We start from the raw sequence: 25,682 nt of genomic DNA on the forward strand, positions 1-25,682 counted from the left end.
AAAGTACTCACTATGTGCCACACACTATTCGGAGCACTTTACACATTAATCGCATTCAGTGACCATAACAACCCCAACCTCACTGTTCACATGAAGAAATGAGAAATAGAGATGTTAACTAAGTTGCCCAAAGTCACCCCACTTGCACCAGCATTTGAACCCAGGCAGTCTCACTTCAGAGCCCATGCTTTTAACCTCTACACTCTGCTGCCTCTGAATGAACTGGATGAGCACAATAAAATGCAGAGTTACCAGTGTTAACTTTGGAGTAATCATGCCTGACTTGGAACATCAAGGCAATTTAAATCAAGCTAGATGTAAGAGATCTGCCAGATACTGAAGAGCTCTGTAGGCTAATGGTCACATCTGTAACCAAGAAGAATACTGAGGGCCCTCTAAGTCCAGGAGACTGATTTGACTACAGTGTTCTGTTCTCTAGCTTTCTGCCTCCTCTCTTAACCCATCCTTCTGGAGCCAGTGCTTAAATGTTGATGTTCCCATTAGGGAAATGCAAATCAAAGCCATAATGAGCTACCACTTCACATCCGCTAAGTTGGCTATAGTCAAACAAACAAACAAAACAAAAACAAAAACAAGTGTTGGCAAGGATGCAGTGAAAACTGGAACAATCATTCATTCTGGTGGGAATGTAAAATGGTGCAGCCACTGTAGAAAACATTTTGGCAGTTCCTCAAAGTAAAATAAAGTATTACCATTTGACCCAGCAATTCCAATTTGAGACGTATAAACCCAAGAGAAATTAAAACAGGTGTAGAAACAAAAATGTATATACGCCGATGTTCATAGCTCCATTATTTGTAATAGCCAAAAAAATGGAAATAATCCCAAAGTCCAGCAGTACCAGTGAATGAAGTACTGATACATGCTACAATATGGATGAACTTTGAAAACATTCTAAGTGAAACCTAGGCACAAAAAGTTACATATTGAATGATTCCATATAGATGAAATGTCCAGAATAGGCAAATCCACAAAGACAAAAAGTAGATTAGTGGTTGCCAGGGGCTGGGAAGAGGGAAAATGGGGAGTAATGAAGAAAGAGGTGATGAAATGTTCTGAAATTAGATACTGGTGACAGTTGCACATAAAAGAATACTTTAAAATGTCTAAAATTGTTAATTTTGTTATGTTACTTTTACCTTAATTAAAAAAATTTTTTTTCTAATGTTGTTCCTCCCTGGGGTTCAATCTTCTGTTTCTCACAGATGAGACCATCTTCCTAGGTGATCTCACTAATCTGTTTACATTCTTGACAAGCTCCCCGAAATTAGCCTAACCTGTCTGGGGTGGGGATTAGAGCATCCCTCTATTGTGCACTCTCAGAAATTAATGACCTGATCTTCTTCCTCCCCTGATTGCCTAGAGGAGTATGTGAATTCAATTATTAATTCAGCAAATATTTATCAGGGGCCTAATTAATACCTGGAAATGTGACAGCAAGTGGAAAGGACCTGGGAAAGTAACAACAGGCATTATTTTTGAGAAACAGCAAATGTTCGTACACCTGGAAAGCTGTGAGTCAAGGGGTGAGTGGCAGGAAACCATGTCTGAGAGGCAGCAAGGTAGCAAATGAGAACTTGATTCTATATGTGATGGGAGCCACTGGAAGGTTTCCAGGAGGGAAGTGACACAATTTGACTGATAAAGGTCCTTTGTTACTGTTTGCCCAAAAAGAGGCAAGAAGAGAACAGCTAGCAGGCCACTACAGGTCATATCTGAAAACAGGACATTGACATGACTAGGAGAATACAGCCAGACTGCAGGTAGTGCTCAGTGACTGAAGGCCTGTGGTTATATCAAGATGCAACTTCTTTAGAGGGGCTGGACTTAACCAGTTATGGTCTTGCTAAGCATCAGTGGCCATTCAGGCTGTGAGGCACTAGAAAACACAGGAATTAAAGGACTAGAGGACTGGTGGGGAGTGTGTGATAAACTCCAGTGACACAGCCCTGCAGAGTGGTAGGTTAGTAAAGGCTGCCAGCGTCCTGGAGGTTCTGCTCAATGTTTTCCTGAAGCACAGGTCCCAGAGGACACCACTCTCCTCCTTCCCTCCCAGGGGACAGAAAACACATAGCAGAAGCTGCAATTGTGGCTCTCCTGTGGTGGCTGACCTGCAGAGCAATGCTGGAAGTGTTTCCACTTTGTGATTGAAAGGCAGGGCCCCTGCAGAGCAACCTGGAGGGCTCTCCTTCCAGACTGTGCTGCCAGTGTCCCTCTGAGCACAGCAGCACATGTCAGAGACAGTTGGATGGCACTACAGACAGCGCTGTGGAAGCTGGCCATGAGTGAGGCGTGCCAGGACAGGAATGTGAGTGGGTCTCCCACACAGACACCCTCAGGGCCCTGCTGGCGGGGTTGAGGAACCCCTGTTAAAAGGCAGATTGAAGGCTGGTGGAACAGGACTCCTTGGGTGGAGTCCAGGAAACTACATTATTACCAAACAGCCTCGGTGAATTTTGTGCATGCTTAAGATTGAGGAGCACCTCACAGAGGTCTTCTTCACTTCTCCTGTTATGAATATGAAGGCTTTTGAATCCTGAATATTCACTTTGTACCTTATTGCGTCTAATAGGTTTTTAGTTGATTCTCTGCAATGTTCCAAATAATCATACCTGATCTGCAAAAAATGATCATTTTTCCTATTTCTTTCCACATTTTATTCCTTTTATTTTCTCCATAACTCCAAAAGAACATTAAATGGCAGTTGATAATGGAAACCTTGCCTTGTTTCTTACTTCAGTGGGAAGCTAGTACACCCTCATTAAGCATAATGCTGGCTATTGGGTTAGGCTGGGTTAAACTGGGTTAGGTAGAGTTGAGTTGGGTTAGAGTTGGATTGAGTTGGGTTAGGGTTGGGTTGGGTTGAGTTGGGTTGGAATGGGGTGTGAGAATGCAAGAGAGAATAGATGTGTGTATCTACAGAATATACAGTTTACAATGTTAAAGAAGTATTCAATTATTCATAATCTATTGAGTTTTCAAAGTCACAATGGATTTTTAAATGTCTTTAAAGCATCTGTATAAATACTTAACAATTTTTATTTTTATCTCTTAATAAGGTAAATTTTATTAATATATTTTCTAATAGTAAAACAAATTTACATCCCTGGAATAAATTCCACTTGCTTATGGTGTTTCTTTCAAAGTCTGTTGGCCTGTATTTTAATTAGGATTTTTCCATTGATATCCTATAAATAATATTGACCTGAAGCTGTATCCTTTCTTGTTTTTTTAATCTGGCATTGTTGAGCTAGACATCAAATTATTTTTGATTGCCCAAAACAATTTGTTTTCTATTTTTCAAAAATGCTCAATAAAATTTTTCTGTGAAACCATCTAGACCAAGTGCTTTTCTTCAGGATGGTGGGAGTGATAGTGGTAGCAAGCTGTGTGGCTATGTACTTATCCTTTTTTATAGCCTTCAGGTCTTTTTTTTTTTTTCCTAGGGTCAGTTTTGGTCATATATATTTTCATACAAAATCGCCTAATTCATCCAGGTTCTGAAATAGTTTTCCATGAGTTAAACAAAAGTCCTTTATGAGAAGTTTCATTTCCTATGTATCCATACTCCCCCACCCCCATTATCAGGCCATATTTTGCATATTTGTGCTTTAAAATCACATTTACCTTGATTAGAGTACAAATTTCTATGTTTTATCTGTTCTTCCCAAGAACAAGAGATTGGATTCCACATGTTTTCTCTATTATTTTTCTGTGTTCTAATCAGTGTATTTATGCATTCATTTTCCTTCATAAAGAAATACAATTTTAAGTTTTTAATATATATTTACTAAATACTGCATGCTAAGAGTCTAATAGCAGATTCCTAAATTTAAGAAAATTATTGAAAATATGGCTTATTTTTTTCCTTGAGCTGTAAGAAAATTCTCATTATTGAATTTGATCAATAGGTCATGTTTGGTTAATGGTTGTCTGAGAAGGTTCTTTGAAAACCCCCAATACACAGAATCTCCGAAGTCCTTTCCACCAACAAAATGGTTCCTAAAACTGGTTCTAGAAAATATTTTAAATGCTTCTGTTTCCTCATTATCTTAAGCCCAGAAGTATATACTTTCAAGAAGTTTATATTTAAAATAAATACAAATGTAGATTATATTGTTAGAAGGGATTTCACATCCTTTGGAGGGATAAATTAATTTTGTAATGTCTAGAATAAGAAAATCAAATGAATGATTGTGTTTGTAGTGAAATCTTCCAAGGGCTTTAGAAACTGTTTGCTTTGTTACAATGTCCAACTCAGACATCTACTCCAGGCCCTTTCCAATCAGAATTAACTATCAACTTTGGATGCTTGCCCACTTCAAATACTCCCAAAAGTAACATGGAGACATTACATCAGCAGGATTACAGAAAGATTAATGGGCTTTGTTTGGAGATGCAAACAATAATTATACTTATTCCTTACTTCTAACTTTAGGTTTGATTTTTTACCTAAATCTAAGTGAATCTAGTTGTACATTTGCATATAGTTTAATTATAACTATAACGTGAAGTTAACAGATATTCATTGGAATATAAAAAACTTACTTGGCATTTTCCCAACTAATTGTTTTTACAGCTTGCTGTCACTTATGCATTAGCTACATTCATAAAAAGGTTTACAAAAAGCAAATATTTTCATACTAAATCCCATTTTCCCACTGTTGCCCAATATTAAATCTTAAGTTGTATTTCTGTAAGAAAATGTTGGCTCCAACATATCATAAAAATTATAATTAAACATTTAAACAATTATTTTAGAAACTATACCTTATCCTCTCACCTGCAGTAAGAATTAATCCAGTGTATAATCTTTTCGTTATCTCACAATAATTAGAAGGACATGTGTCCTTTAAAAATGCAGAGCTGCCCTGGCTGGTGGGGCTCAGTGGATTGAGGGCCAGCCTGCAAACCAAAGGGTTGCTGGTTCAATTCCCAGTCAGGGCATATGCCTGGGTTGCAGGCCAGGTACCCAGTTGGGGGTGTGCAAGAGGCAACCACACATTGATGTTTTTCTCCCTCTCTTTCCCTCTCTCTAAAAATAAATAAATAAAATCTTTTCTTTTTTTTTTAAATGCAAAGTTCTGGGTGACTTCCTAGGCACTAAAACTAGAAATATAATTTTTTAGCTGGATTGCTACGTAGAGGAGATATATTGTCAGATTCAAATAATGCATGTAGTCTCAGATTATTGATAATAATCATGTAGGGTATTAGAAATTTCTTCTATTGGTAATATACTTTTTTATCATAATCCACACCACCTGATTCTTTGCAATTATACAGATCCTTTGGAGCCAATACCATCGTTTGACTCAGACTATTTTTCAAAGAAATGGGAAAAAGGACTTGCTCAACTACCTGATCCTTTCACACTATGAAAGGGTAAAAAGCATCTTTTTGCTAAAACAGAAAAGTGTCTGAAACTTCTAGAAAACTCTCCTACTTTGAACTACAGGTACTCTGAGGTAATGCTAAGCAATTTAAGTTAATTTTTTATCTTTCTGACACAAGTCCTCTAGAGAATACCACGTGGAATGCAATGATCCAGGCTGTCCTCTTCTTGTGTTGCTGCAGATAACCCAGATGTGCTTTTCATCAGGAAATCAGCGTGAACTTATTCCAGGATGTGCACTAAACTCAGCATCACCAAATCCTCTTAATCTTCGCCATGTACCACGAGGCAAAAACATGATGACAAATAAGGCAATATTGGTAAAGATATAACATTAACATTCAGTCTGACTACCACACTTGTGAACAAGTTCAGTGATATTTAGAGCTTTCTAAGGCTAACAGGTGTGACCTGTGATTATGCTAATTTATTTCTATTCACAATGTGGATAAGAGATTGCATTTCTCTCACTCTGCAAATTCTTTTCTATGGGCAAAACAGCTTCTGGGGATATTCTTAAATAAGTCTGTCGTGACATCCTAATATTCCCAAAGAGCAGATGCTTATGTGAGTTGGCAAAGTGTCAGAAAAAGCATGAGCTTTGAAGACGGCATCCTGGGTTAAAGTCAGCTCAGTCCTTTACTGGCCATGTCACCCTGGGTAAATAAATTACACACAATGCTAGGTGATAGCAGGAAATCACAAGTGTTTGCCCTATGTCTTTCTTGCCAACTAACCCATCATCCTTCTGAGACACTCCACAATGTTCCATGATGCTTCAAGCACCTCTTGTACCTTGTTATTCCCTGTAAATAACTGAGGGGCTTTGCCACCAGCTCTTCCAATCTAGGTACTGCACTGTTATGTCTGCTTGAGGAGGTCCAGGACAGGGCTACAATCACACTGGCTGGTCTCCAGCCTTTCACTTCACATAGTGAACCTGACATTTGGTTCACAGTCATTCGAGAATGCCAATACACTTCAAACTACCAAGCAGTGTTCAGAAAATACAATGATAAGTTCAGATATTGTGAAAATCAACTAAATAAATCATCAGAAGAAATCAAATGTAACATAATAAATAATGTTACTTTTACTATACTTTTGCTTTTTCTTATGACTTAAAGGACATTTATTTATTGTTTGGGATTATGTTATATCTATATAGACTGTTCTGTGACCTGTCAGTCAACCACAGCATAGGAGTCTAGTAACTCATTTATCTTTGAAGAAATGCATCTTGACCAGAGAATGTGAGAATGTCAACAAATAATAAGGAAATAGAGAAAGCAAGTGGGTCAAGGTTCTGATGACTGAAGCCAAGAAAAAGCCTGGGAAATTAGTGAATGATAAGCTCCCAGGAAATCTGAACTGAGAAAGGCAGTAAGCCATGATGAGAATAATACCTTAGATAATTAAATATACAGTCCAAACATTACTGAGTAATAGAGAGAAGAGCTAAAGAGCTGAAGCTGCTCATGTTCATCTCAAGGAGAGAAAAGGGCTGAGGAAGGAGAGAAAAAAAGCATGCAAGCAAACAGGATGAAAAATACATGATGATGTTACTTGTGATATTAAGATTATTTTACTATTGTTAATTAGAAATATAGACTATTGAAACTAAACATAAAGAACTTATTTGGATTTAGGAAAGATCAGAACATAAGACAGCTTTATTTTTGTTTTTAAATTAGATACATAACCCTGGCTGGTGTGGCTCAGTGGATTGAGTGCCGGCCTACAAACCAAAAGGTTGCCGGTTCAATTCCCAGTCAGGGCACATGCCTGGGTTGCGGGCCAGGTCCCGAGTTGGGGGTGTGCAAAAGGCAATTGATTGATATATCTCTTGCACATCGATGTTTCTCTCCCTCTCTATCTCCCTCCCTTTCCCTCTCTAAAAAATAAATAAGTAAACTCTTCTTAAATAAATAAAAGATGCACAGGCAACTAGCAAGTTCAATACAGAAAAAATCTCTTGCTGCCTTAAATGACTTGGAGAAAGCTTTCCACAAGTTCTTAAAAAGACAAGATGTCAAGCAAAATCAATGAGTCATTCAAACTCATTGTGCATAAGGTTCCAGGAGGATTTGAAGAAGCAGCATGAAGAATTCCAAAAAATTGAGACACACATAGGACTAAAGTAAGAATATATCCTGAGCAAATTTTAATTATCCTTTTTGTTATTCTCCTGAAAAATTCACTTAAAAGAACAAAAGAAAGGCTTGCAAATAAGACTATACAATCTTATTTGCAGACATTGGATGGCACTTCTCGTGAGACAGAGAGATCTGTAATGTAACCGGAGACTGCTGGACTCTAAGAACACCAGTGCAGCAGAGGCATCGGGACTGCTGACCATGACCATGGCGAACACTCAGGAGGCTCAATTACCCCACACACATAAGAAATCCCACCCTGAAACTGAACACTTCAGAGCTTGGGAACTTAGGATGACATCAACTAGATGAAGAGCTAAATCTATAATCTTAGTTGTCATTTGACTCTTGTTTTATCAAAATAAAATTGTAATAAAATCAAAATAAGTATATTCTTTTACTTGTCAAATTTAAGGACAGGACTCCCCTGCAAATGCTTGTGAACCTTGTATGAGACCATATAATTTCTTTAACAGAGGAAGAAATAAATGATTTCCCATACTATTCTGGGATTGGTGTTCTAGGAAGGCTGTATGGGACTGATTTCTGCTCAGACATAGGGGAAAAGGGAGTCTTATTCACTCTAGTCCTAGTATCTTGTTATCTGGTATGATTACTGAGCACTTAAAAGAAGTCCAATAAACATTTGTGAACTGAGGGATTGATCATAGCTAACTTTCACTGAGCAGTTTACTATTGCACACACAACTCAGTTAATCCTCACAATAGCCCCACGAGGTAAATGCCATTGTTATTTCCATTTTACAGCTGAGGAAACTAAAGAACAGAGGCTAGCTATGGTTGGTGTGGCCCAGTGGATCAAATGCTAGTCTGTGAACCAAAAGGTCACCGGTTCAACTCCTGGTCATGGCACATGCCTGGGTTGCAGGCCAGATCTCCAGCTGGGGACATGCAAGAGGCAACCTATCAGTGTTTTCTCCCTCTCTTTGTCCCTCCCTCCTCCTTTCTAAAAAATAAAATCTTAAAAAAAAAAAAAAAAAAAAAAAAAGAACACAGAGGCTAAGTAACTGGCCTAAGGAGAACCAGGTTTAAACAAAGGTAGACAGGCTCCACAGGCCTCCTTAACCATGGCACTATGTTACTGTAGTTCCCTTAATGTGAGAGCAAATGATGGGGAGGGAGGACACTGGACTGGCAAAGGCCAGGCTCTGAGTCACATGGGTGCAAAGCAAATCAGGCTCTCAGCAGGGTGAGTTCAAAATAAAAGGATGCATGTGGGATCCAGCTGCGAACATGCCAGGTGGGAATGCGCTTAGCTGTGACAGTGGGCTCTCCAAGTACTTCACATTTGGCATGATCAGTGATCCTGAGGCAGCTGCATAATATACGGATGAGGTCAGGCTAGATATGTAATTTTCATCCTTAGCTATACGTGAAATCAACTGACTTACATATCAGTAGGAAAAAGACAATTCAATCAATAGGAAAATAAGCAAGGTTATAAAGTCACAATTCACACAAAAGGAAATATAAATGACTTACACATATGAGAAGATATGCAACTTCAATCATAAATAAATGTACATTAAAATGCCAAAGAGGTATCATTTTTCACCTAATTATCTTCTTGGCAGCCGTCCGTCTCGAGAGACGATGGTGTAGCTTCTTAAGAGTCTATCTGCACCGCCGAGAATGGCTGTGCAGTCCAACTCGGGAGTGACACGGTATCTGTCTCCTCCCGTGTTAAATCGACATCTTGTGATGACGCTGGAGTGTCCTCTCCAGTGAAGCTGAAGCTACAGAGCCTGGGCAGGGTGATATGGAGGGTCTGCTGTTGCCCATGCAGCAGACCCCCCCTCTCTTCGCAGCTGAAGGGTCCAAGGGAAAGACGAAGTCAATACAGCTTGGCTTCAGGTGCGCCGCAGGAGTTGCCGGTGTTGACTACAACGTCAAACCGCCTTAGGGACTCCGGCTCCGGATTTTCTGTCGGGGTTTACTCCCTTAGCCTTTCCCCTGAAGAGGTATGCCGCAAGGCAGCGGAGGTTTTTTGGAGTCAGAGTTTTCCTTCTTTACCTAATTATATCAGTGGGAAAAAAACCCAAAAGATTCAACACAGTTTATCTCTAGTCTGGATTATTGTAATAACCTCCTACCTGTACTCTTAGTTGCCAAAGTGATCCTCCCGAAAGGTAAATCAGAGCATGTCGCTTTGCTGCTCAAATCCCTGCAATGGTTCTATGTTTTGTTCAGAGTAAAAGCCAAAGTCCTTACAATGGCCTATAAGGCGCTCCACAATGTGGCCCTAAGTCTTCTGACTTGGACTCACTCCTCTGAGCACCGCTCCTGCTCCCTGCAACCACACTGGCCTCCTTCCTGCTTCTCACTCACCACACAGGTGCCCACCGTGGGGCCTTTTCAATGGCCAATCTCCTACTTCTCCTCAGACACCATCAATGTTTACTCCCTCACCTCCCTGAAGTCCCTGCTCAAATCTCACTTTCTCAGAAGACCCTCCTATTTAAAACTGTAATCATCCCTTTTCTCTGGTCCATTTTCCATTTGCCCATAGCACTTTCACTTCCTGATCTACTGTAAAATACACCTATTATCTTTATTTTTTATTGTCTATCTCCCTCAACTAGAATGTAAGCTTCATCACAGCAGAAATTTACCTTAATTTTACTTTATCAAATATTTATCTATTCTATTTACTGATATGTCTAAAGTACCTATAAAAATGTTTCACATGTGGCTAAAATGTAAGTACAGAGATATATACTGCAACATGGTTCCAGCAAGACATTAGAAACGGTGTGTCCATGAATACAGAACTGGTGAAATAAATGACAAAACCACACTGTGGATACTAAACAGTGTAGTCCTGTTTCCAGAATGGCCAAGTGAGATCTGATTGGATAAATCCTCCTTCAGGGAACTATAAACTCTTAATAAAATGAAAAAAAAAAAATCATCTCTGCTGAGACGTTAAGTAGACCTATATGGATACAGGTTTCTAAAATATTCATACAAAAATTAGAAAAATGATACAGTTCCTTATATACAAACATTAAATAATCCATAATGTATATTTCAAATTTTTTAAAAAATCAGATTGTTATGGAATGATACATTTTAATTTTAATTTTTTAATTTTTATTGTTGAACACTATTACAGATATCCCCACTCCCCCCCTTTTGCCCACCTCAACACAGACTCTTTCCCCCTTCCCTCTGGCCGTCACCACACTGCTGTCTGTGTCCATGAAACATGCATATGTGTTCTTGGGCTAATCCCTTCACCTTCTTTCATCCAGTCCCCATTCTCCAGTCCCCTCTCATAGTTGACAGTCTGTTCCATGTGTCTGTGCCTCTGTTTCTAATTTGTTCGTCAGTTTATTTTGTTCATTAGGTTCCACATGTAAGTTAGATCATATGGTATTTGTCTTTCTCTGACTGGCTTATCTCACTTAGCATAATACTGTACAGGCCCATCCATGCTGTCACAAAAGGTAACAGATCCTTCTTATTTACGTCTGCATAGTATTCCATTGTGTAAATGTACTACAGCTTTTTTATCCACTCATCGACTGACGGGCACTTGGACTGTTTCTTGGCTATTATAAATAATGCTGCTATGAACATAGGGGTGCATATATCCTTTCAAACTGGTGTTTCAAGATTCTGAGGATATGTCCCCAGAGGTAGGATACCCGAGTCAAAAGGAAGTTCCTGGCAAGGGCAGATAGTGCTGGAACGCAAGGATAGCACAACGTTTATATTAACATTCAAATGTTTAAAATTTTGTAATACATAAAATACAAAAACATCAAAAGATAAAATACACACAAAAATCAAAAAGTAAAAGCTCTGAGTTCTACAACAGAAAACCTTTAACCTTTCCTTAATTCAGCATTTCCCAAGCTTTATGACTAAAGGAAACAGATTCTTTTTTTTTTTTTTTTTTCAAATAACAGCTATTCTACCTCAAGAGACTAGTTTTGCAGGTACAGATTTTTTTTTAAATCACTTTTTGATTAATTGAGCCAACAAAACACAATAAGAATACTACTCAGTTCATTAGAAATACTATTTTTTAAAAAATTTAGTCCATCAGAGTAAGTTCAAATACAATTGCAATTCCATTGAAAGTTCAACAAAGCTGCATCCACCAGAGTCCAGACTTAATGTTTTCCAAGTGAGTCTTAAGTGCAGTCATCAACCCTTGGCTTACTTATGTCAAAGACTCTTCAGTGGGTATCTCTACACTCCTGGCCAAACAGAATGAAATTAACCATATCTGAAAACACAAGCTATTTGCTGAACATACAAATGATTTCCATAAGAAAATGCCAAACTACATTTTTTAATTCCTAAAGATCAATATGAATTATAACCATTATTTTGGTACAAAACAAGTAGAATTCCAAACATTTTTTACTTAGTTTAACTGATACTATTAGATTATATCCATCTTAGTGTTATAGTCTAATACAGAAAATCTTTCTATGTGATGATAGATGAATTTCACTAGTTCCTTTGGTATTTGGATTCCTTTGGGCTTTAACTCCACTTGACAATCTTCTTTAGTGGTTTATTTACTCAATTTATCTGTGTAAATATATCAACAAAGAAATAAGACCACAGCAGGTGGGAAGTAGGTAGGTAGGTGGGCTGTGTCATGTGCCTCCATCCCAGTCTTGTCTCCCCGTCTCATTCCACCACAGGCCCACGATGCCACAATACCAGGCCTGGAAGGAGTTCAGTAACACGGCCCAGAAACTCTACCTCGCAGACCCTATGAAGGCACATGTGGTTCTCAAATATAGGCATTATGATGGGAGTTTGTGTATTAAAGTAACAGATGATTTAGTTTGGTGTATATAACAGACCAAGCTCCAGATGTAAAGAAGATTCCACAGTGAACTGAGGCAACTCATGGTAGCCAAGGAATCCTGTAGTGTTGCCATAGAAATGGACTGAATGGTTTGAAATGAAGGCTGTTTGCCATGTTCTTAGGAAGTAAATATCTTGAATTTGAGAACGTGTCAGGACAGAAAATACTGTATGTAACTTAGTGGGCTATTCAATTCTTCTTTCCTCATTCTATACTGGTTGACCGTTATTTTCTTCCTTATGTTCCAAATCATTGATTTGAACCCTGGTTTTCTTCCACTCACCATTGGTTTTGTGTGGATTTCCCTTCATTTCACTTAGCATAGCCTTCACTTCTTCTGAGTTTGTTGTGCTGAAGCATATCTGTCAAGCCTGTGCGCATCTTTATCACCACTGTCTTGTTAGGTTGGCTATCTCCCCGGGGATCTGTTAGGTTGGCTATCTCCTCGTCGCTTAGCTCTCCCACTGGAACCTTGATCCATTTCCCCTTTTGGGCCATACTTCTCTGTCTCCTCATCTTGACAGGCTCCTGTGTTTGTTTGCCTGTGTCTTAGGTAGAGCTGTCACTCCTGTTACGTTGTAAGGGATGGAGCCTTAGGGATTTGTCAGTACAGGGTGACCTGTTTCACCACGTTGTGGCGCTGTATGTGGGGGAGGAGTCTGAGAGGGAACAATGCCACCTGCTCAGCACTCATCTCTTTTCCAGGCACTTCTCCCAATTCCGTATGGGACTGGCACCCCTCTAGTTGTTGCCCTGGCTGTTGTTCCCAGAGTGGGTGGGTCTGTGGATGTTCTAGGACCGTGAGGGCCCTTTACACATGTGGACTCTGCTGAGAGACCGTCAGTTTCTGGCTCCACCCCAAACCCCACTGGTCTGCAGTCAGAAGCAATGAGGCTTGATTTTCCCTGGTGCTGGGACGGTGAGTTCTGCGGTCTGGTGAGGAGCTGGGAACGCTCCCCAGGTGTCCCTCCTAACTTTTTAAAACGTGTGACTGTGTTTTCTGCCAGCCTGCCACTGCCGCCACCGCCACCACCACACCACATCCTCTCCGCCACAGCTCCACCCCTCCTACCTGTCTGGAAGAGTATTTCTTCTTTATATCTTTGCTGGACTTCCATGCAGTTTGATTTTCTGGAACTTTTGGTTGTTTCTAGTTTTGAGGTAGTTGTATTCCTTCTTAGTTGTTGAGGGAGATACAGCATGTCTGTCTATGCCTCCATCTTGGCCAGAAGTAGTGGGCTATTCGGAAGCTGAGAGATCATTTTTGACACTTTGTTTTTTAATGTTTACTTTAGATAGCCAGGAATGTATATAAATGCTTTTGGTTAGAAAGCTTTTATTTTTGAAAACTGAACAAGAAAGGAAGCTCTCTTAGAAACTTTCTGCAGGTTATTTGATGCTGGGCAAAAGATTTATTTAGTAGGTTTGTATCAATAATTTGAAAATAAGATATCAAGAAAAGCCTATTCTTCATTTTGTTTCTTCATCTTTAAAAGAGATTAAATGTAATCATTTTGCTGGATGGATTGATTTCTTTTGGGGAATAAAATTTGTGCAGTTGATGACCAACAAATATAAAATGTGCTAACTAGAATCAGTGTAGTCTCAACTGTATCTAAAAGTAATTATGAAAACAAGTATGCTTTATCTTGAATTTTCACATTAAAACTATGTTTTTTAATATAAGGAATTCATAGTTTTATTAGCTTGTTCAGCAGACTTTGAATTTAGTTTTCGGTGCTCAAAACACATGTACACAACAATCACTGATGGACCGAAGTCACCATATTACAGAATGTTTCTCACATATTTCCTTATACAGTTTGTCTTTGCATACCTTTTTGACATCCCTGCCCATTTCTCTCTCTACTCGGTCAAGATGTTAAGCATGACTTCAGAACTGTTATGTTTTCCATTAAACCAGAAGTATATTATTTGATATTAATCTTGTATTTGTAAGCTGAATGTTATCACCTAAATGATTACTACATTAAAATATTTTTTGTTAGGAATTTGTCATGTTGAGCAACATTTTAATAAGGAAAGTTCCACTGGCCATATGAATTTTGACATGTTTCAGAGAGGTCAGTAAATAAAATATGCGAATTAAAAAAATAATAAGACCACACTTTGTGACTACGCAAAAATTCTTCAAACATGGAGATTGTGGAGTGTTGCTATGTTCTTTGAAGGAGAAAATGGTCCTCCTTTCATTTGTACTAACAGGAGATTTTACTATGAGAAGGCCTGCAAGAAGAATGAGAGGCTGAAAGAAAGACATAGAGGCCTTGCTGCATATAGCTGGTTTTCTTCTTCATAAACCAAGTGTTAGTAGTGGGGCATTAAGGACCTAGATTTGGTAGCTATTCTCTACAACTCTCAGACAACTCAGGATAAAAGTAAGTTTCTGTATGACAACCAAAACTAATAATTATATTGAAAAGGATATATTTAAGCACTTTAGAAGTGCCTATATATATCAAGCTGCTTCTTCAAAACTTCATGTTTTAGATAACTTTGAACAGGACACCATAATTCCATTATTCTGGCTCCGGTTTGATATTATTTTTACTTTTCCCAAACCATAAAATTTACAAAAAGAAAAAAATCACCGACAAAAGTGTTCAAATATTTGGAAATAAAAATGAAACCACCCTCTTAAAAGCCAAGAAGAGAGCTACCAAAGTAGAATACATAATAAAAACTTAAAATTATATAAAATTAAACTGGTAGTAGCATTCAAATCAAAGAGGTAAAGTATTCTAAGAATATCTACTCCAGTTGCATTAGGGGAAAAAAATCAATTACGAATTCATTGGGCCAACTAATCCAATAATAATACCATTATGCTGCTTATATGATCATTTGCAATAATAATTTTTAATAGACTTAGTAGTCTATCAAAGTCAACTTCAAATATAACAGTTTTCCCTATAAATCAAGTATATGTGAGAAATATAAATTTATTCCATACTTCTATATATTCTACAAAAAAAATACTTTAGAAATCCAAGTGCTTCCTGATCAATAGGCAAAAAAAAGAAAATTCAAGTTAAAATAAAACATATATCTTCTACCAGAAAAAAAATGGAATCAGCAGGGACAAATAAGTGGAAATTATTAGAAGACATTTATTTAAAGATTGGTTACACATTAAGACACAGTTCCCTATGTTTCCATAAGCTTGACTTATCAAATAACACCATAAACTCTGTTAATCATTAATATAGATCAGGGGTCTGCAAACTTTTTCTGAAAAAAGCCAGGTAGTAAGTATTTCAGACTTAGCAGGCCACACGGGTGCACTCGCACCTACTCAACATGGCTGCTGCAGTGACAGCAGCCACAATGAACGAATGTGGCTGTGCTTCAGTAAAGCTTTATTATGGTCACCAAAATCTGAATTTCATGTAATTTTCACACATCAAGAAATATTATTCTTCTATTGATTTTTTTTCAATAATTTTTAGAAGTACTACCTTAGATTGTGGATCACTACAAAAATAGGCAATGGCTGGATCTGGCCCATAAGCTACAATTTGCCAACTCCTGATATAGAAATTCATGAAAAGTAGTTACTGGCAATACTTTCCAAACCCTTTTTTATAATAGGATATAAATAGTGTTGCATTTTAACTATACCATTATTTTTCTAATAGTATAAGTTCTAAAGCAACATTATCTGCCAAAAATCACTGAACCAAAACAAAAAAAGCTAAAATGAAGTATTCTTAATATTTCAAAGTCACAAAAAAGAGGTAATAAAACAGAAAAATGTTGTTTTGTTACACATTCCTAGATAATAAATTTCACATGATATTGAATTTCTTCTTTATAATATTTGCTCACTGAACTATAATAGATTTATTAGCAATATTTATGCCAAATTTAGAATTTCATTCACCCCACATGTGAAAGTGTTAGAATGTGGCCTTAAGAATTGAGGCATTTTCATAGTTAAAGCTGTTCTCTATGGTAAAACTGAAATGTCTTAGAAAAATCGCAGGACACAGTTGTGGAAACTGTATTGTAGTTGTAGCTTACATTTAACTAGTTAAGATCTTGAGCAAGCCAGCATTTCCCAAGGTTTGTTCTGTATCCACACAAGTATGGAAAATCCTACATATTATATACTTTTCTAGAAGATTTATAATGTACAAAAGTATATCATGAGTTCTGAGAAGTCCTGCAGTAAACAAATACTTTGGTTTAATCTAGAACTCTCCAAACTTACTCAATTACTTTTTTGTACAGTATTTATTAACATTCCTGGAAACTAAAATTCCTTAAAACACTTTGGAAAATTTTATCATCAGTAGAGATTAGATAAATATGCATGCCTTCAGGTAACTTTGCAAAAGTACTAATTCAGGCCCACAAACCTGAACCCTCGAATTAAACATACTTTCTATGCTTCCACACACTCTGAGCCTCCTCTCAGAACACTTACCTTTGGATTGAAATCATCTCTCAAAACTTCTAGACTCAACTCCCTAGGAAAGAGATAGAATCATGTTCTATCCTTGTTTCTTCAACACCTAGCAGAGTGCCTGGATCATTAAATGGTTTTATTTATTTATTTTTGTTTTTGTTTTTGTTTTTATTCTAATCATCCCTATTTGATCACCCATAACTGCTCTTACCCTCGCCCACTGCCACTCTATGCAAATATGGCCACATATCCTGCTCCTCAAAAACATTCATTTCCCACTGCTCCTGAGATGAAAACCAAGTTTCTTACTCTCGTATCATTGCTCCTCTCCGCTTTATACACCTGAGCCACACAAAGCTAATACAGAGGACATCGATGGTACAGATGGTACAGAAGAAACAGCAGGCAGGGGACTGGGCATGTCAGGATGGGGTGATGCGGGGTGCGATTTTAATTAGGTGGCCATGAGCAGTATGGCTTAAAGGTTACAACAAACTGTGGCAAGAGAGAGGGAATAAAAAAATAAGTACTTCTAAAATGAGAGCATGAAAACTTGTTGGAAACAGTGGCCACAGTGGCTTGAGAGAGGCTGGTATGGTGGAGAGCAACAGATGAAGCCAGGACTCCCACCGCAATCAGCTCCACAGTCACTTCAACCTAGATCCTCCAGTGAGGGCCAGCCTCCAATTTCAACACACACTCATTCATACCTCTTGGATGTCTCATTGGCAGGTTTATGCTCAGGTCTTAAGTCCCTCCACAAATCTGTTTCTCCTTCATTCTTCTCTCTTCCCTCTCTCAGTAAATAGCAGGAACCTCTATGCATTGGCAAAAGCCAGATACCGAAAGCTTTCCCACTAAAAGGAAAATAGATGTACAATTCTAACAAAACATTCTCCACACCAAACAACTACACCCTTTAGGCAGCATAGTAAACTAGGTAAAGAGCCTACGCCTGTGTATATAATGCTCCAATGAGGACCACTGCCCACACACATGTCACACACAGACAGGAAGCACATCACCTGCATCTGATTCTGTGTCTGGGAATTAGCATCCCACAGGGGCAGAGGCTGGGGGAAGTGGGACATTAAACCTGATGTCCTTTGAAATGTCAAATATCCGTCTAAAACAGAAAGGTACATACCCTGGGTTCGGCCTTAACAGTAGCTTCGGGCTAGAAGGCAGCAGTCTTAAAGAAAGAGCCCTTCCAGCCTTTGACAGCGTAAGTCTAATAGAGAGAAGAGGTCCAGTGGGCCCCACCAAGCAGGTCTGTGTCGGTTTTTTGTTTTTTTAATTTTTAAAAAGATTTTATTTATTTTTAGAGGGAGGGGAAGGGAGGAAGAAAGACAAGGAAAGAAACATCAATGTGAGAAACATCAATTGGTTGTCTTTCGCACGCACCCTAACCAGGGACAGAGCCCTCAACCCAGGCATGTGCCCTGACCAGGATCAAACCGTTGACCTTTAGCTTTGCAAGGATGGCGCCCAACCAACTGAGCCACACCAGTCAGGGATCAGAGTTTTATTTTTAAAGTCACTAAGCACATTAATTAAAATTAAAACTTAAGTCCCTCAGTTACACTACCAATATTCCAAGTGCTCATAGCCCTATGTGGCTAGTGGCTACAGCAATTTTTTTTAACCTTAAAGATTTAGAATGTGGTGTTTTATTTTCATTATTTTAGAAATAATAGGTATGCATCAGTGTTTTTATGTATTATATATACATGTCATATACATTAGCACATTAGCATATATAAAACATATGTATATAAAGTCAATATTTTAAACATGATTCAAAATTCTGTCTTGTTTTATTTACATCAACTACATTTTTTCATTTGACTTTTTGACCTCCTTCACCCATTTCTCTTAAGATCTTCTTCAAAGAATTTATTCCACTAATTCCTCTTAGTTTCAAAATCCCAGAAAGAACTCTCCAACAACTATCAAGTAGAATTAGCAAACTCAGCTTTAATACTGCTTATTAATTTTTTTTCTCTAACTCGTAAGGGTTGTATTAAACTTACTGTTGAGGACAGTGAACCTTATAATGTACTATCATAATATGTCACATTAAAAACTTGCAAACAGAAAAAAAACTCCAGGGTTTTGGGTATTGTTTTCAGAGCACATTACTATTCAAAGATCCTTTTCTATAATTTTAACTTTGATTTTGGAATATTATTACATATATTAAAAATGGTACAGAGAGTATAGAGAGCTCCTGCATATCCTCCTCCTAGTTTTCCTTACAGAACCACAGGACATTGGTCAAAACTAAATGGCTCAATAGTATTTATAAAGCACAGCTTTTATATGGAGATTCTACTTTTTCAGTAACTGTTGATACCTCTGAGGCAATCAAACATCCAGATTTCCATCTGAGGGAATTCTTAGATTTTACTTATTTATTTTTAGAGAGAGGGAAAGGGAGGGAGAGAGGGAGAGAAACATCAATGTGTGGTTGCCTCTCGTGCACCCCAAATGGGGACCTTGCCCACAACTCAGGCATGTGTCCTGACTGGGGATCAAACTGGCAACCCTTTGGTTTGCAGGCCAGTGCTCAATCCACTGAGCCACACCAGCCAGGGCCAACTAAGGGAATTCTTAATATCATTCAAATTTAAGTTGGTTCCCAGCTGTTCAATGATGAAGTTTAATTCTCTCTGAGAATATGGACTCTTAGTAACAGAGAATCTTGGTACTGGAAGGAACTTCAGAAGTCATCTAGATTAGCGTTTTTCAAAGTACAAATGATGACCCATTAACAGGTCATGAAACTAAGTTAATGATCACAGCTAGCAATTTTAATAGAATAAAAGAGAAAACATTAGAGTACAACAATATGTTAAGGGTATTACAGTTTCAGGGTCTGCTGCATGGGCAACAGCAGACCCTCCATATCACCCTGCCCAGGCTCTGTAGCTTCAGCTTCACTGGAGAGGACACTCCAGCGTCATCGCAAGATGTCGATTCAACACCGGAGGAGACAGATACCGTGTCACTCCCGAGTCGGACTGCACAACCATTCTCGGCGGTGCAGACAGACTCTTAAGAAGCTACACCATCGTCTCTCGAGACGGACGGCTGCCGACGACGATTACAGTTTCATAAATTTTCTGTTTCAGTTATACATGCATGTGTGTATGTGTGTACTGATTATTACCATTAAAAAATAATCATTACTACAGGTTAGTCAAAAAAGGTTTAAAAGTCACTTATCTACATCAAGCCATGGAAGGAATCCTCTCTTCAGTATCTCCACAGATGATAATACCACTTCCATTTAAATACTTTCTACTTTTACTTCACACAGTAATGTTAGGAACTATTTTACATGGAACCAACATCCATCTCTGTTGATTTTTAATCTACAATTCACATAAAAGGGTTTTGTTCTGTAAGAAACAAGGTCATAGTGATTCCCAAACCAGTAAAAAGTCATTAGTAACAAAGGGCAAATGTAATTAAAGGGTCTCTGAGAAGGAAGTTGACAGCATTAGCATATCTACAAATCACAATAGGGGCATTTAAATGAACTCCTTAGATTGTGACGCTGGAGTATCCAGTCATGGAGAAACGGGGAAGAAGGAGAGGGGAGGGGGAGCTAGTGGCGTTAGGGTTGGGAAGCTAATCGCTCTCACTTTAGGGTGGCAATTTCAGGGTGGGGAAGCCAAAACTATAAAACCAGGTTCCTTTGTCTACTTGGGGCACACATTCTCCTGGCTGTGAGGGTGCACCCGGCTCTGCAGACTCATGAATAAAGGCCTCGCTTTACTGCTCAAGTCCTGTGTCCCAGTTTTTATTGTGAGCTTTTCTCACAGTTCTTCCACATAAAAATATCCTGCAGTCCCTTTTTTTTTAAATCAGTGAACAGAGGTTGTTACAACTAAAAATCAAAAATGTAATAAAAAAAAAAGTTCCTTTTTTGGTTGGCAATAAGAGGCTCTCTAGATAGAGGGCACTGAAAGCAAAAGAGAAGAAAAGTATGTAAGGGGCTCTAGATGGGAGAAAAAAAGGAATACCAGATAAAAAGGTCAAGTCAATAAAGAACATCTCTGTAGAGGTGACATGAAAACAATGGTCAAACTCAGCAAATTCCTGAGCGTATGCATTCCTTACTAGCAAATGTTATTTTGAAAAGTAAGGTTCACCTTTAAAAAAGAGAGAGAGAGAGAGAGAGAGAGAGAGAGAGAAAGAGAGAGAGAGAACGAGCTCCTATATTCAAAAGGGAAAAAATCATGCACAAATTAACCCTTTCTATCTCCTTAAGATATACATATATTTTACCATTACATATAATATATATAAATTCACCAAACCTGTATTCAGCTAACTAGCAACTTCATTCTATCCAAAATGCATAAGAAACTCAAAATGTATGAAGGGAAAAGTAAAATCTGAAGTCAAAAAATCCAGACTAAATAAAACTCATTTACTTCACACTTAAGCACCTGAGGTCCTAATTCAAAGCCTCATTACTCTTATGTTGCTCCCAGCTCGATCTACAATGTCAGTTTTCAAGGCAAGAGTAGCAGTTTAAGAGAGTTAAATAAGGAAGTAGGACAAGCACCGCCACACAGAGGTGCACTGAGACACAACAGGAGGTGAGGGGACAACTCCACTGGCAAGGCTGACAACAGCAGACTGGGAACTTGAGAAGCTGATATCCAGGAGTATCTGGATAAACCATTTATATATCTAACGAGGCTTAGAATAATGGTTGTCATTTATAAGTTGACACTGAGTCAACATGAAAGATCCTTCATGTTCGTAATTGTGGCATTTTTAACATGAAAAATATATGCCCTTCTAGAAAAATCTCTATCCACAATTACTGGAATAAGGAAAGTTTCAGTTTGCAAAAAAAGGTAGTAAATCCTCAGCAATTTGAAAAACTCAGAGGGTAATGTGTACCCAACACTGGACATTAGAATCACCGGGGTAACTTGGTAAAATGCTGGTGTTCAAATTCCCCAACCAGAAATTTAGATTTAATTACTCTAGAGAGAGACTGGCATCGGGCTTGTTAAAAGTGTTCCAGGAGAGTCTGATGTTCGGCCAGAGTTGGAAAACACTTAGTTTTCTGCATGACATCTTTAAGGATTGCTAAGGAATCTTTAAAAGGGATACAGTATGCAGCATTTCCCAAATTTGTCTTCAAATCCCTTTTTTCATAGAGCACCTTACACTCTTGATTTCATAATTCTTCAGCTGAAAATCAAAGTAAATATTAAGCTTAGAATCAAACTTTACCACTTTCCAAAATGCGTAAAAACTCTAATATGCTTAGGGGCAAAGGAAGTGAGAGAAGGGGAAAAAGGGGAGCTTAACTTACATGCTGCTATTATGTTTTTTACTATATTACAAAAATTCCAAATGAAAGATTTTAATATTAACTAAAAAACTTCATCATTAATTGAAATGATGCTTATGTTAAGCCTGTAACTTAAAAACATTAGTGTGTTGTAAAAAGCTAATTCCAAACTAAATTCATGCTGCCCTCTAATGGCTCAAAATAAATACTTTCACCTGTACTACACAAGAAATACTGATGGTGAATAATTTTATTATTTTATAAGTGGGAGAATTATATTAAGAACATAGAAGGAAAAAAAGATTTCACCTTTTGAGTGTTCCTGAGTTCAAAAGATTAATTAAAACTGTTATATTCATGTTCAAAATTTTTAAAATTATTAAGCCATTTTCATCAAATTACCACATTTGCCTATGCATGTGAAAATATAGACCACCTCTGTGCATTCCACAACTGCTATCTCTAACTCAGCTTCACTTCAAAGGTCTATATGGCAATACTCTTCAAGCTTAATACTCAGACCCCATAAAAGAATTTTGAAAACTATGTATATTTTATCACACTTTCATTATATCTAAAATTTTAATTAGCATCTAAAATTTTTCATTAGAAACTTAAATATTTCCAAGGGATGTAATTTCCAGTTTACTGTATTAACATTTTAAATGAAAGTACATGCCACTCCTTAAGATGTATCAAAGGAATCTAAGTATCATAAGAAGTTGATATCTAGCCTCATCTACTTCAAAAATACCTAAACTCTGGGAAAGAAAGCAGGAATTTTACATCATTGTTTTTCTTCTTGAACTTGCATTTTATTCCACTCTCTCCATAGCATTTTATCCTAATGTTATTCTACACCTGAAAGTCTTATTGCTCACTCTATAATAACTTTATGTATCAAGAATACATATATTAATTAAAAGTTTCAGAAGTTTGTATCTCCTGTGACCGTACCACGTACGTTTTTAAAAATGTTGTGGAATAATGCATTACTGTAATTATTATTAGCAGATAATTAATGGAACAATATAAATTACAAATTTTGATAATCTGGAAACAAAAAGTAAAATCTTAACGGGCATGCTTCTTAGTGACATGAATAGGGCTCTTTAAAAAATGTATATTTTATCTACAAAAGAATACCTCTTACTGTTAAAATGAGATAGGTTCTCAATTTAATTCTTACTTCACAGTCTTCTAGGTAGGTATAATCACTGAAAAACATAATCCACATTAAGAAGGAAATCACCTCGGAGTTTTGTAAAAGCAAATGTTTTTTCGTGTCATAACTTACATGATCTATCATCAGAAATTATTTTTAATGGTGTGGCCACTGACAACTTGATTAGGTCCTCTTGCAATTTGTTGAAAGCAAAGAACTAGGAAACTATCTGACTTGTATTGGGATGTGTTACACACTTATTGCAATTATTCAGTTTCTCAATTTCTAGGAAGTAGTCTGAAAAGGCATTCCTAAGACTTATCAAATGCCTATTAGTTATATCAGTTATTCTTACACTTCTTTAATTTGGTATACTCAGAAAGGGTAGAAAAATATGAATACCTGTCTGCTGATAACAGTACATATTTGTTTAATAAAATGTTTTTATGTTATCATGAATTTCAGTATATTTTCACCATAACTTTGGAGCAGCAGATGGCCAGCACCCAACGGTACATACTGGCAGCCAATCCCACATCAGGTTATCAAAAAAAAGTCTCACTTTTTTCTCAAGTCAAATATGTGTTTATTGGGCTTAAAAGAAAAAGTTTTAATTTGTCTTGTAAAGCAAGACCGAACTATATGCTACATATATACAAGAGACGTACCAAAAGCAGACGAAGGCTAGAAATAAATGGATAAACAAGGCTAAAGAAAACAATGATTCTTATCCTGGTAGCAAAGTAGAATTCCAGCTAAAGTGTATTAACATCAAAGGGTATTTCTTAATGCTAAAATCTGCAATTCTCAAATGATATATAACAGTTATAAATACCTATGTACAAAATAAGACAGCAACTACCCTTATGAAGCAAAAACTACAGGAAATGCAAGGAGATACAGAGAGAGGCAGACAAATGTTAAGACATTTTAGCATACCACTCTCAATACAAGACAGATCAATTGGCAGAGGGTAAGAGTTAGTAAAGATATAGAAGACTGTGGTTCAGTGGATTGAGTGCAGGCCTGCAATCCAAAGGGTCACTGGTTCAATTCCCAGTCAGGGCACATGCCTACGTTGCGGGCCAGGTCCCCAGTTGGGGGAGTGTGAGAAGCAAGCACACAGTGATGTTTCTCTCCCTTTCTTTCTCCCTCCCTACCCCTCTCTTCCCCTCTCTCTAAAAATAAAAAATAAAATCGTTTAAAAACAAAAGATAGAGAAGACCTTAGCAACAAGAAGAAACTTTCCTACAAAATACAAGGGTATAGGAATTATTTTATTCTAGCATGCGATCCCCACTCCTTAGCAACTTTGGGTTGCCCTAAACATTAGATTCTACACCACAACTATAAGGCACATCTTACCCATGATGCCTGGACTAAGTCACTGCCTCTGTCACTATCCTATCTTCAGCTGCCTTTCTGCTGCTTCTACACCTGGTTATTTAGCCCACTCCTGTCATTAAGCTCTCTCCTAAAGCACACCCAACAATTAAGTCCTCCGTTGGGCTGACTAGACTTGCATTCTATTAATAAACAATTTGAAATTAAAGCTTGAGCAAAAAAGAAAAAAAAGAAAAAAACTCATGGACATGAACAACAGTGGGTGATTATGGGGGGATGGGGAGGTGGAGGAGGGTATAAAGGGGATTTAAAAATATTAAGTATTGTGTCATAAACAGGATTTTGCTTAAAAAACCAAAATATTAAAGAATAAAAGCAAACTAGAATAAAATAAAGGAGGGAATTGTCTCTCTCATCATCCCTGATTTTGTCTGGAACCTTCCTTCCTTCTCAACTCTAACAACAGCAGGAGTAGAAAAGAGGCTCACTCCTACAGACCAGGTGGCACAGAGGAAAAAATGTTTCTTGGAAGGCAAAGGTAGAACTAATGACAAGGTACATTGTTCACTGTAATTAAAATGAATTTTTATGGACTATCTTGGGAACTTTGTCCCCACTTACCAAAATCTTTCTATGAGAAAATCTTAGCATTCTAAGTTTCCAGTAATGAACATAAAAACAAACTTTGGAACATGGCCTATTTGGTGATCACCCAAAATCTTGCCCAGAATTTATTAGACACAATATTCCATTTCCAAGAAATGTTGTTATTGCAGAAACTTCTATAAACATGTCAAATAAACACTCAGTAATACTTACAGCACTTGCATTAAGAACCATACTTAAATTTCTTTCTAAATCCAATTAACATTAAAAATTACAGAAACCCTTCATTAAAAATCAATAGTTCAAGAAAATACATAAAAGGTGATTTGAATATTAAGGAAAAACACCTGGGGTATAATACTGATTTTGGATTCATATAGGAACT

The 25,682-nt window shown here is 37.5% G+C and overlaps 1 protein-coding gene and 1 pseudogene across 6 annotated transcripts in view; one reads left to right on the forward strand and one right to left on the reverse strand.

Annotated features, from left to right (window-relative positions):
* Positions 1-25,682, reverse strand: part of STAU2 (staufen double-stranded RNA binding protein 2) — a 390,312-nt gene that overhangs the window by 291,111 nt on the left and 73,519 nt on the right. Inside the window, exon 5 of one of the 6 annotated variants that reach the window (XM_090283732.1) lies at positions 17,570-17,716. The exons of the other annotated variants lie outside the window; for them this stretch is intronic. Coding sequence (XP_090139858.1) covers positions 17,570-17,716 — 147 coding nt within the window. The remainder of the gene's footprint in view (positions 1-17,569; positions 17,717-25,682) is intronic. 6 annotated transcript variants of the gene reach the window in all.
* Positions 12,265-12,513, forward strand: LOC150004512 (signal recognition particle 9 kDa protein pseudogene; annotated as a pseudogene).

The sequence above is a fragment of the Furipterus horrens genome, unplaced genomic scaffold (assembly GCF_987537825.1).
Source record: "Furipterus horrens unplaced genomic scaffold, mFurHor1.1.pri manual_scaffold_7, whole genome shotgun sequence".
Taxonomy (NCBI): domain Eukaryota; kingdom Metazoa; phylum Chordata; class Mammalia; order Chiroptera; family Furipteridae; genus Furipterus; species Furipterus horrens.